At 44.1% G+C, this 18,927-nt stretch overlaps 1 protein-coding gene across 1 annotated transcript in view; it reads left to right on the top strand.

Moving 5' to 3' along the window:
- The window catches only part of PLD5 (phospholipase D family member 5), a 193,325-nt gene that overhangs the window by 161,336 nt on the left and 13,062 nt on the right, over nucleotides 1-18,927 (top strand). The window contains exons 5-6 of the mRNA XM_084819932.1: nucleotides 5,155-5,282; nucleotides 15,467-15,664. Coding sequence (XP_084676058.1) covers nucleotides 5,155-5,282; nucleotides 15,467-15,664 — 326 coding nt within the window. The remainder of the gene's footprint in view (nucleotides 1-5,154; nucleotides 5,283-15,466; nucleotides 15,665-18,927) is intronic.

Here is an 18,927-nt window from a genome sequence, read left to right as displayed (position 1 = left end):
AAAAATGTCTCCCTGTTCACATTCTCCACACCAGGCATAATTTTGTACACCTCTGTCATGTGTCCCCTTAACCTCCTTTTTTCCAAGCAAAACAATCCCAGCTGTTGTAACCTTCTCTCATAGGGGAGATGCTCCAGCCCCTAGATCATTTTAGTTGCCCTTTTCTGCACTTTTTCCAGCTCTACAGTATCCTTTTTTAGGTGCGGTGACCAGAACTGGACACAGTATTCCAAGTGTGGCCATACCATCGATTTGTATAGGGGCAGTATGATATTGGCAGTGTTATTCTCAATTCCTTTTCTCATTATGCCTAACATGGAGTTTGCCTTTTTTACAGTGGCTGCACACTGGGTTGACATCTTCATCGAGCTGTCCACCACAACCCCAAGATGTCTTTCCTGGTCAGTCACCGCTAGCTCAGATCCCATCAGGCTATACTTGAAGTTGGGATTTTTTGCCCCAACGTGCATCACTTCATACTTGCTTATATTTAACTGCATTTGCCATGTAGATGCCCATTTTTCCAGTTTGGAGAGATCCTTTTGGAGCTCTTCACGAATCCCTATTTAATTTAATTTACACTAAATAATTTGGTGTCATCCGCAAACTGGCCACTTCACTGCTCACTCCTAATTCCAGATCATTTATGAACAGGTTGAAAAGCATTGGTCCTAATTAGGGGTGCACGAAAGTCACTTACCTGGTCTCGCAGCTTTTCGCGGTGGGGGGGAGGCGCTTCGCTGCTCCCCCCGCGAAGTTCAGGCCGGGGGGGAGGCTTCCCGCCTTGCCCGGCCGAAATTCCGGCCGGGGAGGAGGCGCCTCACCTCACCCGGCCGCGAAATTAAAAGTAAAAAAAAAAAACACCCCCGTGATAGGCTACGTGACGATTTACGTAGCCTATCACGGCTAGATCTGCAAAGTCAGCCATGATAGGCTACGTAAATCGTCACGTAGCCTATCACGGGTGACTTAAAAAAAAAAAAAAGCACGTACGGATAATGGCGGCCCCCATAGGGAGCCGCCATTTGCGTTCCTTATTTGGTTGCTGTAGTCTACGTAAATCTTTACGTAGACTACGGCGAAAATAAGGGCAACGCAAATAGCGTTGCCCTTATTTTTGCCGTAGTCTATGTAATCTTTACGTAGACTACAGCGACCAAATAAGGAACGGGAATGGCGGCTCCCTATGGGGGCCGCCATTATCCGTACGCGCTTTTTTTTTTTTTAAGTCACCCGTGATAGGCTACGTGACGATTTACATAGCCTATCACGGCTGACTTTGCAGATCTAGCCGTGATAGGCTACGTAAATCGTCACGTAGCCTATCACGGGGGTGTTTTGTTTTTTTTTACTTTTATTGGAATGACGGTGGCGGCAGCCGGTCGAAAGACTGGCTGCCGCTCCCGCCCCGGACGAAGACCCGACGAACCACCGGCCGGACCCGCCGCCGGGAGGGACATTCGCCAAAGGTAAGTCCCGTCCCGGGGAGGTGCGGGGGGCGGGGGGGGGCGGAGAATTTCTCCCCGAAACTTGTTCAGGGGGCCGAACACGTTGGCGCTTGGCCCCCCGAAGTTTCGGGGAGAAATTCTCCGCCATCCCTAGTCCTAATACACATCCTGTGGGGCCCCACTATTTACTTCCCTCCATTGGGAGAATTTACTATTTATTCCTGCTCTCTGCTTTCTGTTCTTTAACAAGGGAATTTCCCTTGTCCCCTGCTCCAGGGCCCCCCAACCCTCCGCAGCAGATAACTTCTCCGACGTAGATTTAAAACCATCGCTTCTTTCTGTATTTAAAGACAACAGTCATAAATATAATGTAGATAATACCCTCTTTAACGATTTTCTCTTACATAATAAAAGTTCAAATAGAGTTAAGGGGTTTGGCATTCTGAGCAGTCATCTTTTTTAATCTGCATTTTTTACATAGCTTTTCCTGCACATGCCTCGGATTTTTGCAACCAGTAGGTTGGACCCAGGATCTGCCTTTCATGGATGGGAGGGCTCTGCTCACAGGAGGTGCCTCTGCCCAATTTTCAGGGATCCCGCTCCCGCTCCCTCCCGCTCTGCAACACAGCTTACCCTGTTCAGCAGGGTCACCCAACCTGCTGTAGCATTTTCAGGGAGCTGGAGTAGCTGCTTTGGGGAGGAGGGGCAGGGAAGCCTGCTTCTGCCAGCCCAGTAGTGTGCACCAAAATCTGAATATAGCCCGTGCTCTAACAATAATAACAGCATTCGGTTGTCAAATGAGTTTCTCATTGAAAGCTGCTTGAAATACCTCCCTTTTTGTGTTCTGTAAGTTGCATTATCTCCATTAAGTTAGCAGACCACAGGAAGTATTTACACTGTGTCCGTTCCCGCCACCCCCTCGTTCCCATTATGCCTGGCTTGTAACACACAGTAAAATCTTTCTGGTCTGAACTGACTGAGTTTTCATTTTCCCCGGTTCTGGGTGTGCTGTATGTTGTTTTCCCATTTAGCCACCTGGTGTCAATGTATTATGGGTTTGTAGCTTTGTTTCCCCTTATTGTTGCTACTAGAGCTCAATCAACAACACCTATCACTGCCTCAAAGCAATCTTCCCAACAAGAATGAATGAAAAATTTGAATACCCCACTTACCACCCCCACCTCAAGCTATTGGCTTTATGGGATGTGTGTGTGTGTGTGTGTGTGTGTGTGTGTGTAGCTGGGTAGCTACACATCTCAAACCTGTATTAGGTATCCTACTTTTTAAACTAAAATTTAGATTCATAGGAAATGGTGAACAATGGAGAAAACAGTTAGTGGAGATAAGTTTGGAGATGCCAGTGAAGCTGTCATTTTCATGCATTTGTTTATTATGTTAAAATCATTTTTTTAATTTGTCTTCCATTCAAAAAGACCTCCAAGGCTGCTAACGAAAACAATACGAAAACACAATGTAGTGGGCCATAAACACAACTCAAAATCATAACATTGTAAAGGAACAGCACACAAAACTCAGCAACAGGGTCAGCAGTAAAACCAATCAGCTTGGTTTATTCACTGTTTATTATTCACTGTATTTCTTTTCAACAGCCATTTTTAAAATCAAGACCGTGCTATTAAAATATTTGGGGAACTGTAAATCTGGTCTTAACAGATGAGAGTCACTGTGAAAAGTGTTCCCTCAAAGTAAAAAAGTTTGAAACACTTTGCCCTGAGCCTTGTACTGCTGCTGTCTGAGCTGATGTGTCACTGACCTGAAACAGAATGCTTTGTTTTTGATTAATAGACGTGGTTATGATCTGTACTCACAAAAGTGTGATTTCACCTGTCAGTATCAAGAATACATATGGTAACTCCTGCCTGAACTTTATTCAGTCCACCAGCTTTATTCAAATTAGATTGAAGCTCCATTATGGCTAAGCATATCGAATCAGATCAGATTAATTTCCTCAGAGGACATGGGAGCACCCAGGCTAGCATCGGGGGTTGGCAAGGCTGGGCAGCTGCCAAGGGCCCACAGGCTCAGAAGGGCCCATCCCTGTCAACCCCTAAGGCCTTCCACTCACCACTGCCACACATTCCCTGGAAAGCTGCATAGGCAGGAGAAAGTGGCCAGTGCAGCCCTTCAGAGAGCAAGCCAAACCCAAATGCTTTGCTCTGTTGGGATCCTTCCTCAGAGCCAGACATTTTGGAGCCTAGGAGGTGTCCTGGAGGATAGCCTATGGCTCCGGCGATCCCTCGGGGCACCTCTTCTAAGGAGCAGCTGCCTGTCCTCCTGAGAGATCACTGATATAATTTTTACTGGCATCAAAGTAACTTAGTATTACTTAATGTTTTAAGAGGGGTAGTCAATTTAGTTTGTTACAGTAAACACAAGAGAGAGTCTTGTGACAACTTAAATGTTGTTGTTGTTGTTCAGTCTTTAAGTCATGTCCGACTGTTTGTGACCCCATGGACCATAGCACGCCAGGCCTTCCCATCCTGCGCTCTCTCCCGGAGTGTGCTCAAGTCCATATTCATTGCATCGGTGATGCTATCTAGCCATCTCATCCTCGTCCCCTTCTCCTTTTGCCTTCATTGTTTCCCAGCATCAGGGTCTTTTCCAGTGAGTTTTCTCTTCGCATTAGGTGGCCAAAATATTTGAGGTTCAGCTTCAATATCTGTCCTTCCAATGAGCAGTCAGGGTTGATTTCCTTTAGGATGGACTGATTTGACCTCCTTGCAATCCAGGACTCGTAAGAGTCTTCTCCAGCACCACAGTTCGAAAGCATCGATTCTTCGGCGCTCAGCCTTCCTTATAGTCCAGCTCTCACAGCCATACATTAAAAGATGCTTGCTCCTTGGGAGGAAAGCTATGGCAAACCTAGACAGCATAGTAAGAAGCAGAGACATCACCTTGCCGACAAAGGTCCATCTAATCAAAGCTATGGTTTTCCCAGTAGTAACGTATGGCTGTGAGAGCTGGACTATAAGGAAGGCTGAACGCCGAAGAATTGATGCTTTCGAACTGTGGTACTGGAGAAGACTCTTATGAGTCCCTTGGACTGCAAGGAGGTCAAATCAGTCCATCCTAAAGGAAATCAACCCTGAGTGCTCATTGGAAGGACAGATACTGAAGCTGAAGCTCAAATATTTTGGCCACCTAAAGCGAAGAGAAAACTCTCTGGAAAAGAACCTGATGCTGAAGACTGAAGGCAAAAGGAGAAGGGGACGGCAGAGGATGAGATGGCTAGATAGCATCACTGATGCAATGAATATGGACTTGAGCACACTCCGGTAGAGAGCGCAGGACAGGAAGGCCTGGCATGCTATGGTCCATGGGGTCATGAAGAGTTGAACACGACTGAACGACTGAACAACAACAAAAGTCCCCTTAAACTCAATGGGGCTTATTCCCTGGTACATGTGTATATGAATCCAAATGCTGCATTTCCAAATACACTTAGGAGGGAATAAGCCCCATTGAACACAGTGGGACTTACTTCTGAATAAACATGCATAAAGTTGCACTGCCTCTCTCTTAGGTGCAATCCTAAGGAAGCAAACTAGGAAGTAAGCCTCCTTGAACTCCATGAGACATCTGCGTTAACATACTTAAGATAGCATGTTAAACTCTGAAATAATTAACTGTACAGTCCTTTTATCTTTTTGCACAATTGTAACTGTTATGTTCTTATCCTCCTTAGGCGCAGAAGTGATGTATATTAACTTGACTGCTTACAATGATGGACATCTGCAGTCCTCATTCTGGATTGTGGATAAACAACATGTATACCTTGGAAGTGCCAGTTTACAGTCGAGTTCACTTGGACAGGTATTTAAATGGAAAATCAGAAGTACTGAAAAGAACACAATAACTTTCACTGGCTAGGAAATTTGGAAGCTGTAGGACTTTTTACTGCCTAAACATCCATGGGATTGCATCCTTAACATACTAAAAAGCCATATGGACCAAAAATGTTTTATCAGCCCACCTAAAACTGAACAAAGAAGGGGCCAGCCTGATTTCTCTTGGGAGAGATTTCCAGAGCCAAGGTGCTGCTACAGAGAAAGTTCTATGTTAATGAGGGTTTTAAAATATATTTATTTATTACATTTCTATATGGCCCAACAGCCAAAGCTCTCTGGGAGGTTCACAAAAGTTAGGGGTCATGCAGTATCCCTTGCTATAACGTATGTTTTCTTCAGTCAAAGTAAACACAAAAGGATTGCACCCTAAATGTATTAGCTCCTCACTTTATTTTTAATATTCTCTGCTCCTCTTAATTCTGCTGTTGGTGATGTTTTAAAGTGTTATATTTGTTTTTAAAGTTTTCAAGTTGTTTTAAAGCTTTGAATTTTCTAAAACCTTTTAAAAATGCTTTACATTTTAATTGGAAGTCACCTTGGGGGTCCTATTTGGCCGAAAAGTGACTCGTAAGTAAGTAAACAAACAAACAAACAAAATGCCCTTCATCCACAAGGGTTCCCAGGGTGGTGTACACAACATTAAAAACAAACAAATGCATTATAAAAAAACATACATTTTCATATTAGAAGACAGATTATTAATTTTTAAATAAAAATTAACACCCAACTCTTCCAAGCTTGTCCTGGATCATGTATCCCTTCCTTTACTGCATTTCAGCTCCCAATATATCCTTCCTCAACCTACATCCTACTTCATAAGCCTCTATGCTCTTCCCTCACCTTTGGACTCTTTGGCTGGGAACAGGACCATCTCACTTCTGTGTTCAAATAGCACCTAACACAAAGACCATGGATACTTTGATCATATGAATCTTATCTTTTTGCTAGCTTTTCCTCTGTCACCATATATTCCAAGAGCTCCAGTGCACACACAGAGTTTGCAAGAACTTTCACATGGTCTTAAATAATGCTGTACTTAATAAGTTAGCAAGTGACACATGAGTTCTACACATTAGAGTGCACACAGAGCTCTGCATTGATGCACTAAATTTACAGTTAACTATTCAAGGGTAACTCAGGACCAAACTAGATGCATGTGCCAGCTATTCTCAATGGGAAGAGAGCTCCCATTGGCAACAGCCATCTACCTTTTCTTTCTTCCTAATATCATAATAAAGATTCTATTGTGTCTATCAGGGGTGTTGCTAGGTTCTTAAAAGATCTGAGGCACAGGCCCATAACACAAATTTGCATCTATCTATCTATCTATCTATCTATCTATCTTTATAATATATCCAAGTCTAAGTGCACCTCATATATATATATATACACACACACACACACACACACACGTATGTGTGTGTGGTGTGTGCATGTGGTATGCTTTTGCGTGTGTGTATAGATTACATACCAACACACATAAGAAGTGTGCACTGACCCCTTACCTCACTTCAACTCAGACCAATCCAGCATTTTGGAAAACATCCGGCTTCTACTCAGGCCAATTTGTAGTTAAATGAATTTTATGAGGTGAGGTGGCTGAGGGCTTTTTCTAGCCTTTTTTAAACTGTAGAACCTGTTTAAAAGCCTTAGCAGTTCCTCGATCATGATGCCACATAGTCCTAACCCTCCTTTTGAAATAATTTGAGTCCTACAGCTATTTGGGAGAAATTAAAGTGGATTCATGGATCACTGCCTTGTTGTGGTGAAGGGGCTTGCGTAACTCAGTGAAGGCATAAGCTGTGCCGTGCAGGGCCACCCAAGACGGACAGGTCATGGGGGAGAGTTCTGACAAAATGTGGTCCACTGGAGAAGAAAATGGCAACCCACTCCAGTATTCTTGCCAAGAAAACCCCATGGAACGTATCACAAGGCTAAAAGATATGACGCCGGAAGATGAGACCCTCAGGTCAGAAGGTGTCCAATATACTACTGAGGAAGAGCAGAGGGTATTTCCAAGTAGCGCCAGAAAGAGTGAAGCGGCTGGGCCAAAGCTAAAAGGACACTCAGCTGTGGATGTGTCTGGTGGTGAAAACAAAATCCGATGCTGGAAAGAACAATATTGTTTAGGAACCTGGAATGTAAGATCAATGAATCAAGGTAAGCTGGAGGTGGTCAAACATGAGATGGCAAGATTGAATATCAACATCTTGGGAATCGGTGAACTAAAATGGACAAGCATGGGCGAATTTAATTCAGGTGACCATCATATCTACTACCGTGGGCAAGAATCCCTTAGAAGAAATGGAGTAGCACTCATAGTCAACAAAAGGGTGGGAAAAGCAGTACTGGGGTACAATCTCAAAAACGATAGGATGGATCTCAGTACGAATCCAAGGCAAACCATTCAACATCACAGTAATTCAAGTCTATGCCCCAACCACTGAGGCCAAAGAAGCTGAGGATGATCGGTTCTATGAAGACCTACAACACCTTCTAGAACTAACACCAAAAAAAGATGTCCTCTTCATCATAGGGGATTGGAATGCTAAAGTAGGAAGTCAAGAAATCATCGGGATAACAGGTAAGCATGGCCTTGTTGTACAAAATGAAGCAGGACAAAGGCTAATAGAGTTTTGCCAAGAGAACACGCTGATCATAGCAAACACTCTTTTCCAACAGCACAAGAGGCAACTCTACACATGGACATCACCAGATGGTCAATATCGAAATCAGATTGGTTATGTCCTTTGCAGCCAAAGATGGAGAAGCGCTATATAGTCAGTAAACTAAAAACAAGACCTGGAGCTGACTGTGGCTCAGATCATGACCTCCTTATTGCAAAATTTTGGCTTAAATTGAAGAACATAGGGAAAACCACTAAACCATTCAGGTATGACCTAAATCATATCCCTTATGAATATACAGTGGAGGTGAGGAATACATTTAAGGGATTAGACCTGATAGAGTGCCTGAGGAACTATGGACAGAGGTCCGTAACATTGTTCAGGAGGCAGCAACTCAATCCATCCCAAAGAAAAAGAAATGCAAGAAAGCAAAGTGGCTGTCTGATGAGGCTTTACAAGTAGCTGAGGAAAGAAGGGAAGCGAAAAGCAAGGGAGAAAGGGGAAGATATATCCAACTGAATGCAGAGTTCCAGAGAATAGCAAGGAGAGACAAGAAGGCCTTCTTAAATGAACAATGCAAAGAAATCGAGGAAAACAACAGAATGGGAAAGACTAGAGATCTTTTCAAGAAAATCAGAGATATCAAGGGAATGTTTTGTGCAAAGATGGGCATGATAAAGGACAAAGAAGGCAGGGACCTAACAGAAGAAGATGAGATAAAGAAGAGGTGGAAAGAATACACAGAAGAACTATACAGGAAAGATCTGAATGTCCCTGATAGCCATGATAGTGCGGTCACTGAACTTGAGCCGGACATCCTCGAGAGTGAAGTCAAGTGGGCCTTAGGAAGCATTACTACCATCAAAGCTAGCAGAGATAACACTATTCCAGCTGAGCTATTTAAAATCCTCAACAATGTGGAACAATTTGGAACACTCAACAATGGCCACAAGACTGGAAAAGGTCAGTTTACATTCCAATTCCAAAGAATGGCAACACCAAAGAGTGTTCAAACTACCGTACAATTGCGCTCCTTTCACATGCCAGCAAGGTGATGCTCAAAATCCTACAAGCTAGGCTTCAGCAGTATGTGAACCGAGAACTACCAGAAGTACAAGCTGGCTTTCGAAGAGGCAGAGGAACTAGAGATCAAATCGCCAACATTCGCTGGATAAAGCAAGAGAATTCCAGAAAAACGTCTATTTCTGCTTCATTGACTACGCTAAAGCCTTTGATTGTGTGGATCACAACAAACTGTGGCAAATTCTTAAAGAGATGGGAGTACCAGAACACCTTACCTGTCTCCTGAGAAACCTGTACGAGCGTCAAGAAGCAACAGTAAGAACCGGACATGAAACAACCGATTGGTTTAAAACTGGGAAAGGAGTACGACAAGGCTGTATATTGTCACCCTGCTTATTTAACTTATATGCAGAGTACATCATGAGAAACGCCGGGTTGGATGAATCACAGGTCGGAATTAAGATTGCCGGGAGAATTATCAACAACCTCAGATACGCAGATGATAACACCCTAATGGCAGAAACCGAAGAGGATCTAAAGAGCCTCTTGTTGGGGGTGAAAGAGGAGAGTGCACAAGCTGGTTTGAAACTCAACAAACTTAGCAAAACTAAGATCATGGCATCTGGCCCCATCACTTCCTGGCATATAGAAGGGGAAGAAATGGAAGCAGTGACAGATTTTATTTTCTTGGGCTCCAAGATCACCACAGACGGTGAGTGTAGCCATGAAATTAAAAGACGCTTGCTCCTTGGGAGGAAAGCTATGGCAAACCTAGACAGCATAGGAAGAAGCAGAGACATCACCTTGCCGACAAAAGTTTGTATAATCAAAGCTATGGTTTTCCCAGTAGTAACGTATGGCTGTGAGAGCTGGACTATAAGGAAGGCTGAGCGCCGAATAGGGATGTACGAAAGTCACTTACCGTTTCACAGATCTGCTTCAAGGTGTGGGGGGGAGGCGCTCCGTCCCTGCCCCTGGAATCCTCGACGGGGGTGAGGCGCTCCATCCCTCCCCCTGGAGTCCTGCCCGGCCGGCTCCGCTCCGCGGGGGATGCTCCACCTGCAGCCGGACATCCGGCAGCTGGGACACAAATGGCGGCGGCCATAGCCGCCGCCATTTGCATCCCTGTAGTTAACCTTGATAGGCTACGTAAATATTTACATAGCCTATCACGGTAAAGTAAAAAAAAAAACGCGTATGCAAATGGTGGCGGCTACGGCGGCCGCCATTTGCGTTCGCTATTTTTTGCCGTTCTAGACTACGTAAATATTTACGTAGGCTAGAACGGCGAAAAATAGCCAACGCAAATGGCAGCCGCCATAGCTGCCACCATTTGCGTACGCTGCGCCTGGCTGCGGCCGGCCAGGAGACCAGCCGCCACACCCGCCGCCGTCGTACCTGCTGCTGCCGCACCCGCACCCACTGCTGCCCGGCCGCACTCGCTGCTGCAAATTGGGGGCCACCACCAAAAAGGCCCTCTGCCTTGTCGCCGTCCTCCAAGCTTCCCTCGGTGTAGGCAGCCAGAGGAGGGCCTTAGACATTGAGCATAGTATACGGGTAGGTTTGTGTTGGGTGAGCTGCTCTGTCAGGTATTTAAATAATAATTTAAATGATATGCTGAAACCCTTAAACTAGCTTTATTTGGTGAATTGCTCTTTAAGGCCTAAAGCCTGAGCCTCAACTGAGCCCAATCTGAAGCTAGCCTGCACTTTTTCCTGCTTTAAGCAGATTCTTATTCCCCCTTTCTAAACTTGGAGTGAGTTTAAAATATGCAGCTGAGGTTCTTTTCAACCACTCAGTGGTCTTTGTTAATGCGAGGCCTGTAAGCTCTTGCTGGATTCTCCCCTGATATTTAGCTCTGTCTTGTGAGTTTGTAAGGGGTTAACCCTTTGGGGTTTAGCTGTGCCCTTGTTTTGGCTTCAGCTGCTATTTATCAATTTTAAATTGTTACATGAGGTACTTTAATAGACAATTAAGTCATTTCACTTACCTGTCCCTCACAATATACACTTCCAGTCCTTTGCACTATTTTACTGCCTTGAGATTAAAGTGCAGTGCTTCTTTTTGATGCTCTTCTGTACAATGTGAATAAAAGTGTGGATTCGGATGTAAGTTATTATTGTATTTGATGCAAGGCTCTCTCTTTACTATTGTGGTTAGAGCTCTAGTTTTCTTTGGTTTGTCAACAAACATAGCTACGGGGTCTGTGAGTTCTTGCAACTGTCCTATATTTTTAGAACTTATCTTGGCTTGCAAGGAGTACAGATTGTTTATATATTGATAACAAAGTCTGTTATACTATACAAATAAAAGAATTTTGATATTTTCCAGTAGAAGGATGCTGAATGTTTCCTCCAGTGTTGTTGCTTGGTATCGCTATAAACTCAGGAAATGAGCTGGGCCTTGTGCATTTCCTTGCTGTGAGCTTCCCTATATGCCCCAAATCAACAGATCAAATAAGCTTTACTTCAACAAATAATGACTACAGTCCATCTTCACCATGAAGCGTCATATGTAACTGAATGCAAAGGGCACTAAAAAAAACCTCTCGCTAGCTTTGCAATGTGAAATTGTGAATATTTAACCAACCTACTTTGAGCCTTTGGGCTATGGCAGGTTGTAAATATGGTGATGGCCAATTTGGATGGCTTTAAAAGGGGGTTAGACAAATTCCTGGAGGAGAAGGCTATCAGTGGCTACTTCTGATATGCTACCTCCAGTATCAGAGGCAGGATATGCCTGTGTACACCAGTTGCTGGAGAACATGGGCAGGATGATGTCGTTACACTCCTGTCCTGCTTGGGCTTCTCACAGGCAGCTGCTTGGCCCCTGTGTGAACAGAATGCTGGACTAGATGGACCTTGGTCTGATCCAGCATGGCTCTTCTGATGTTCTTAAGTTCTTATTTATAAAATAACTAAGCTCTCTGTTATATTTCTAAGCCAGAGTTTACAGTAAGAATTGTTAGCTGAGGCAGGATTTTTTCATTTGTATTTCTGTAAAAGACAGCTGCATCTCCTCATTACAGAACTTTATGTAGTGAAAAGAACACTATATCAGTCTCTTACTGTTTTGAAGCTAATGAGTTTCCTAAAGTTATGAAAAGGCCCATCTGGCTCTTTTACGATGAGACATTTATGACAGTTAGTTGAATTAAGTTCTTTTACTTTACATCAAATAAAACTTGGATTGAGATGACCTGCTTTCTCACCTTTGTACTTGGGATAATGTTACACTGGAATTTGATACATTGATATGCCCATTGCACTGTTATACTTCAATGCCAGGCTCTTTTCCAAGTTTTGGAGAGTCAAGACATGATACGTACTTTGTAGGGAAGGAATCTTACAAATTATTATTCTTTTACCAGCTGTCCCGACCAATTATATATTATTATAATACATAACTTACAGGACAAGAATGCTAAACAAGAACCAGTTTAAAATTAAAGAAAACCATTCAAATGAATGTTAATGTTAGTTTCTTTGTTTCTAGGAGACTGTAATATCAAAACTTCCAGAACCCATACACTGTTTCTCCTCATATTACATGACACTGTGTAGACTCTGAGATATGCTGCTTAAATAAATGCTGTATGGTGTGAGTGTCTGTTTAGGACACATACCTCAGAGGATCAAATATCACATTTCTCTCCAACTATTAGGAATAGCTATATTGGTGCTCTCCTATTCCTAGTTTTCTATCCAACATATTCAGGGTTCATTGGGAATTGTTCAAATGTAGGGTTAATGAACTCATTGGGGTGGATCCAAGCTAAGTTAGTTGAACTTGGTATGCATCAAAATCAATGGGACTTTCTCCTGACTAACTTGTCCCATTGATTCCAATGGATCCTAACGTAGTCTGGATCCTACTCATCATATGGAAGTTCTACACAAATAAATAATTGTGGGCATTATCCTCAATACAGCATAAATGCTTGTGAGCAGCATTGCTAATAGCTATAATTAGACAGTGCTTAATTTTTAAATTAATGTAGGCATTATGTATGTCCTTCTCAAAATGGCTCCATTCCAGTCCCAACATTGAAATTAGAATGGTTGCTGAGATGGTGGCTTTTCTGCTACAATTTGTACTGGCAAATAATAAACAGACTTAGCTTGGCAATGAGATAGTCTCTTTACCCTTATATGTTCGCTTTTAAAATGGGTCAGTGTGTTTATTTATTACATTTATATTCCATGTTTCTTCAGTAGAAGTCAAGGCAGTGCATACGGGATTCAGAGCACTGACCAGACTCAGGGTGCTTAGACAGAAAGCTACTAGCACCAGTGATCAGAAGGCAGTGTGCAGTTCTGTCTTTTTCTTCTTAACGGGTTTTCTGCTAGGGGAAAAAAGATGGAAGCAGCTGTAAGAAAACACACGAGGATCACAAGTAGAAGACAATGAACTCTTCTCCCCACCCACCCCGGTCAACCTCCTTGAATACAATAGGGTGATGGTGTTGCAAAAGGCTCTTCTGGAAGCACCCTCAGGCTTTCTTAGGTCCAGCAAGCTGAATATGTTTAGGTTAGCTTAGCTTAGCTTAGCTTCAGCAACGCAGAGCTGGTATAAACTGGTCCCTGTTCTGTTGCTCTTTATCTTGTATTACGTTTCAGCCATGGGAGGAAGGTGGTGTCCAACTTTGGAAGAATACTTCTTTCAGTCTCCCAAACAAACAAATAATTCCAAATAGATGGTAATGACTCAATTTGAAGTATAACTTTAATACATCATTTACTTATAATAGATACTCTGAGTGGATAGATAATAGAAAAGAAAATGTACAAGAATATTAGTAAATAAAGAACTGACTCTCTAAGGCTGCAGCCCTGTACACATATATGTGGAAGTAAGACCCATTGAACTGAATGGGGCTTACTTCTGAGTGCATGTGATTGCACTCTGTCTACAAACTAAAGAGGAGATAGCCACTGCATAAATTGTGAGAATAAAGTCATAACTGTGACAAATGCAATGGAGATTGTAGAATTATTTAAAATATTTAGTTAAATATTATTTTCCATGAAATGTTTGAATAGAAAATAATCCAGACCTCAGATATCAGCATATGTGGTTGTCTTGCTGTGCAGTTCACATTCCTTATCGCTTTGCATAGCAAAAAGCAAGCTGGAAAAGTCTTTACTATGAAAATACTTGATGATCTATGGGATGCCTTTATTTCTTCAGTGGTCCCTAGAACTTTCCAGTGCCATGCAAAAACATGTAGGATTGCCAGGTTGGGAATGAGTTCCATAAAAGGAAACATTCTGTCGTTGCAGCACTACACACTGATGGGACATGCTGGAATTTCCTAAAGATTTTTTTCTGTGCTACTGCTAAGTACAGGAAACCTCTTACAGTGCAGACCTGACAACCCTGAAAGTGAAATGTATGTGTGTATCCTGCTATGTGCCATCAGTGACTCTACTCCTGACACTCACAGAAGGTGTCACTGCCCAATTTTCTTCTCTTTCTCCTTCAGCCCCCTGCACCACAGCCTGCTGCATTCAGCAGGGTCCCCTCCCCACCGTGTAGCATTTTCAGGGGCCTGGAAGGGCAGTTATGTTGAGGAGGTGGCATGGGTCTTTGCTTCCACCTTTTCTGTTAGATGCACCCAAGTATGAATCCAACCCATTATTTTTGGAGGGTTTGGGGATAGAAAGTACAGCTCAGCAATGTATGTGGGAGGTAACCACGGCAATGAAAACAGGGTAGCAGAAACATACAGTAAATCTAACAAAAGGACTGAAAATGCAATCTAGGTGCTAAGTGGAGAACATAATTCATATTTATTAGTACTTATAACCGAAGACCCAGGGACTAGAGTAAACTGTACACCTGAAGCTGATGTTTAGTACAGCAGAATGATTTCATGAGATCCAGCTGTAAACCAAGGTGATTCTTGTAAAGAAGTAAATTCAAAGGAGTTGTTGTTCTAATGACTTAAAGAACTGTAAAATAAGTAACATGCATTCAGTTTTTATTCAAGTGTAGGGAGTGCCTTTAATCACTAATCAGCTACCACTGGTCTTTGTGTATTTCACAGGACAGAAATTTAATTTCAGAAATTAAATTCCTGCATGGAGCAGGGGCTTGGACTCGATGGTCTTGTAGGCCCCTTCCAACCCTACTATTCTATGATTCTATTATTCTAAATCTATATGTCCTTCTTTACTAAACCAGTTATTGACACAGAATGTGTTAGCCACTTACAAATTATATTTATAATATTAACAATACCTTTCACCTTTCTGTTCTTTCGCTCTCTTATGGCTGATACTAAGATATATACCATCAACCCATAGATGTGAAGGCAGACAAAAGCAATTGCATTATGCCTTAGACTAGGGGGCTAGCCATATGCATTTATCACTGGGGTAATAGTCTCATGCATTTATCTACTTAAAACAAAGAACTTCTGAAAGAATTACATCGACTGGTTGAGATACTTATGCTAGACAATGTGCTCTTATTGATTTGCACTTTGGCTTCACAGATGAAGGAGCTTGGTGTCATTGTGTACAACTGCAGCTGTTTAGTGTTAGACTTACAACGGACATTTGCCTTGTACAGTTCATTGAAATCCAAGAGCAAAGTCCCACCTGTGTGGTCTAAGAGGCTGTATGCAGTGTATGACACTGAAAATAAACTGACCCTCAAGTTGAACGAAACCAAGTCAGAAGTCTTTGTCTCGGTGAGTTTTTTGTTTGTTTGCATTATTTGTTTGGAAAATGCTTGCTCTTTGCTTATTTTTATACAGATTGAGGAATATTCGTTATCAGGGCTTGGAACTACACATATTAATATGGATTGAATTAATATTTACATAAAATAACTCACATGTCCCTTAAATAGTGTCTGAGTGGTTCCCGTGTCATTGCCTTAGAACTTAGCTACCACTGATCTTTGACTGGCTCTTGTTTTATTAATGATAAGCTTTCCACAGTTTCATCCTACAACTGCCATGCTAAAAAGTGCTTAAGAACAGGCCAAGATCTGTGATGTGTAATACACGAAAACACGGTCCCTGGCTCGCATCAGAAGCCATTTGAGCTTTTCATGTTTCTTTAGAATGCTTCAGAGACAACTACAAGCCCCATAATCCAGGCAAAAAATGATGTTCCTGAGCGTAATGGTTTGCTTTAAGTGAAGCACCTATGGGAATATTTTAAAGATGTTCCCTCCTAGGGATGGACGAAAGTCCCTTACCTGGTCCCGCAGCTTTTTTCGGTGGGGGAGGCGCTCCGTTTCTCCCCCTGAAATTCTTGGCGGGGGGGAGGCGCCCCATCCCTCCCCGGTGAAATTCTGGCCGGGGGGGAGGCGCCCCATCCCTCCCCGCCGAAATTCTGGCCTAACCAGAAGGGTAACCCCACATAGAGCACATTACAGTAGTCTAAACGAGAGGAGACCAAGGCATGTACTGCCGATGGGAGCAGATGGTCTGGAAGGTAGGGGCACAGCCACTGTATCAGATGGAGTTGGTACAGCGCTATCTGGCTCACAGCTGACACCTGAGCCTCCATGGACAGCTGAGAGTCTAAGATGACCTCCAGGCTGCGGACCTGGTCTTTCAAGGGTAGCTGTGTCCCATTCAACACCAGGTCAACATCCCCCAACCTCCTCTTGACTCCCACCAAAAGTACCTTGGTCTTGTCAGGGTTCAGCTTCAGCTTATTCCTCCCCGTCCAGCCACTCACCATCTCCAGACATTTGGACAGGGATTCTACAGCCAACCTTGGTGAAGATTTGAGCAAGAGGTAGAGCTGCGTGTCCGCATATTGATGACACCGCACCCCAAACCTCCTGATGATAGCCCCCAGCAGCTTCACATAGATGTTAAATAGCATCGGGGAGAGGATAGAACCCTGTGGCACCCCACAAGTGAGCGGCCATGGTTCCAAAACCTCATCTCCCAGCGCCACCCTCTGGTACCTGCCAGAGAGGAAGGGCTGGAACCACCGCAATACGGTGTATCCAATGCCCAACCCCTCCAGGCAGTCCAGGAGGATACCGTGGTCAACGGTATCAGAAGCCACTGAGAGGTCGAGGAGAACAAGGAAGGAGCATTCGCCCCTATCCAGAGCCCTCCTCATATCATCCACCAAGACAGCCAAGTAGGGATGTCGGAGAATTTCTCCACGAACCTCCGGGAGGCCGAATGCCAACGCATTCAGCCCCCCGAAATTGGTGGAGAAATGGTCCGCCCCCCTGCCCCCCCCGGGATGGGACTCACCTTTGTCGAATGTCCCTGGCGGCGGCAGCTCCCAGTGGCGGTGCGGCGGCGGCCGGTCTTCCGACCAGCTGCTGCCACCGCCATTTCAAAGTTAAAAAAATGCACAACAACAAACGTGATAGGCTACGTAAAGATTTACGTAGCCTATCACGGCTAGATTTTAAAAAAACACCATGATAGGCTACGTAAATGTTTACGTAGCCTATCACGGCTGACTTTGGGGAGGGGGAAGCGCATACGCAAATGGCGGCGCCCATGGGCACCACCATTTGCATTCCTTATTTGAGCACGTGTAGTCTATGTAAACATTTACGTAGACTACAGCGAAAATAAGGGCAACGCTATTTGCGTTGCCCTTATTTTCGCCGTAGTCTACGTAAATGTTTATGTAGACTACATGTGCCCAAATAAGGAACGCAAATGGCGGCGCCCATGGGCGCCGCCATTTGCATACGCGCTTTTTTTCCCCCCAAAGTCAGCCGTGATAGGCTACGTAAACATTTACGTAGCCTATCATGGCTGACTGCAGGGACACAAACGGCGGCGGCTATGGCCGCCGCCATTTGCGTCCCAGCAGGAGACGAGATTCGCAGCCGGAGGGACGGGACGCCTCCCCCCAGCCAGAATTTCGGCCGGAGGGACGGGGCGCCTCCCCCCCACCCAGAATTTCGGGGGGAGGGATGGAGCACCTCCCCCCCACCGCGAAGCAAGCTGCGGGACCAGGTAAGGGACTTTCATCCATCCCTATGGCCAAGGCCGTTTCTGTCCCATGCCCACGCCTGAAGCCCGAATGAAATGGATCTAGATAATCAGCTTCTTCCAAGTGTGCCTTCAACTGCATCTCCACCACCCACTCAATCACCTTGCCCCAAAATGGCAGGTTCGAGATTCGGCGAAAGTTGTTCAGAACTTGGGGATCCAAGGAGGGCTTCTTTAAGAGTGGTCTTATCACTGCCTCCTTGAAGGCTGATGGCATCACTCCCTCCTCAAGGGAGGTGTTCATCACTGCCCTGATCCCCTCACCCAGTCTCTCTCTGCAGCCCATAATTAGCCAAGATGGGCAAGGATCAAGTAAGCAGGTGGTTGGCCTTACAGATGAAAGCACCTTGTCCACTTCATCAGAACGGAGAAGCTAGTACTGATCCCACAAAATCGGTTTGCCACAGACCACCTCTTGCTCACTAACTGTATCCACAGCACACGGAATAACACTCCTAATCCGATCAATTTTAACCGCAAAGTGCCTTGCCAAGGCCTTAATCACCAAATCTTATTCACCCTGGACCAAACCCTTTTTCAAGTAAGCTCCAGACTCAGAGATCTTCACCAGTTGTGCTCCCACCCCATTCAAATATCATCAGCTTCAGAAACCAAGAATTTCAGCCTGAGCTTATACCCAGATGCTTTTGAACAAAGGCAATACATGTCATATATTGCTTCAAATAAAGAGCCTTGACCCACTACTATATGTTAGTTATTAAATAAGTGGGACTTTCAACAAAAGGTTGCCGCATGAAGTACTCCTGTGCAGGGTTCTTGCCATCCAGCCATACTCGTTTCTGAAATACTCCATTCCATTTTCCCCTCCTCTTAAAACAGTCAATCATGCTCAGCTCACATTGGGCTTTTGGTGGCAGGGGGTCCTCCTTAGAGGTTTTTTCCCCTAAAGATTTTTTGAACTTTTGCAAACATTGGGTTCCCCCAAGCCTGCTGATGCCGCCATC

Source organism: Heloderma suspectum, chromosome 1, assembly GCF_057233095.1.
Source record: "Heloderma suspectum isolate Gila_16-S chromosome 1, 16-S_ref, whole genome shotgun sequence".
Taxonomy (NCBI): Eukaryota; Metazoa; Chordata; class Lepidosauria; order Squamata; family Helodermatidae; genus Heloderma; species Heloderma suspectum.
Note: the sequence above shows the minus strand (reverse complement) of the source record. Positions and strands in the feature narration are given on the sequence as shown.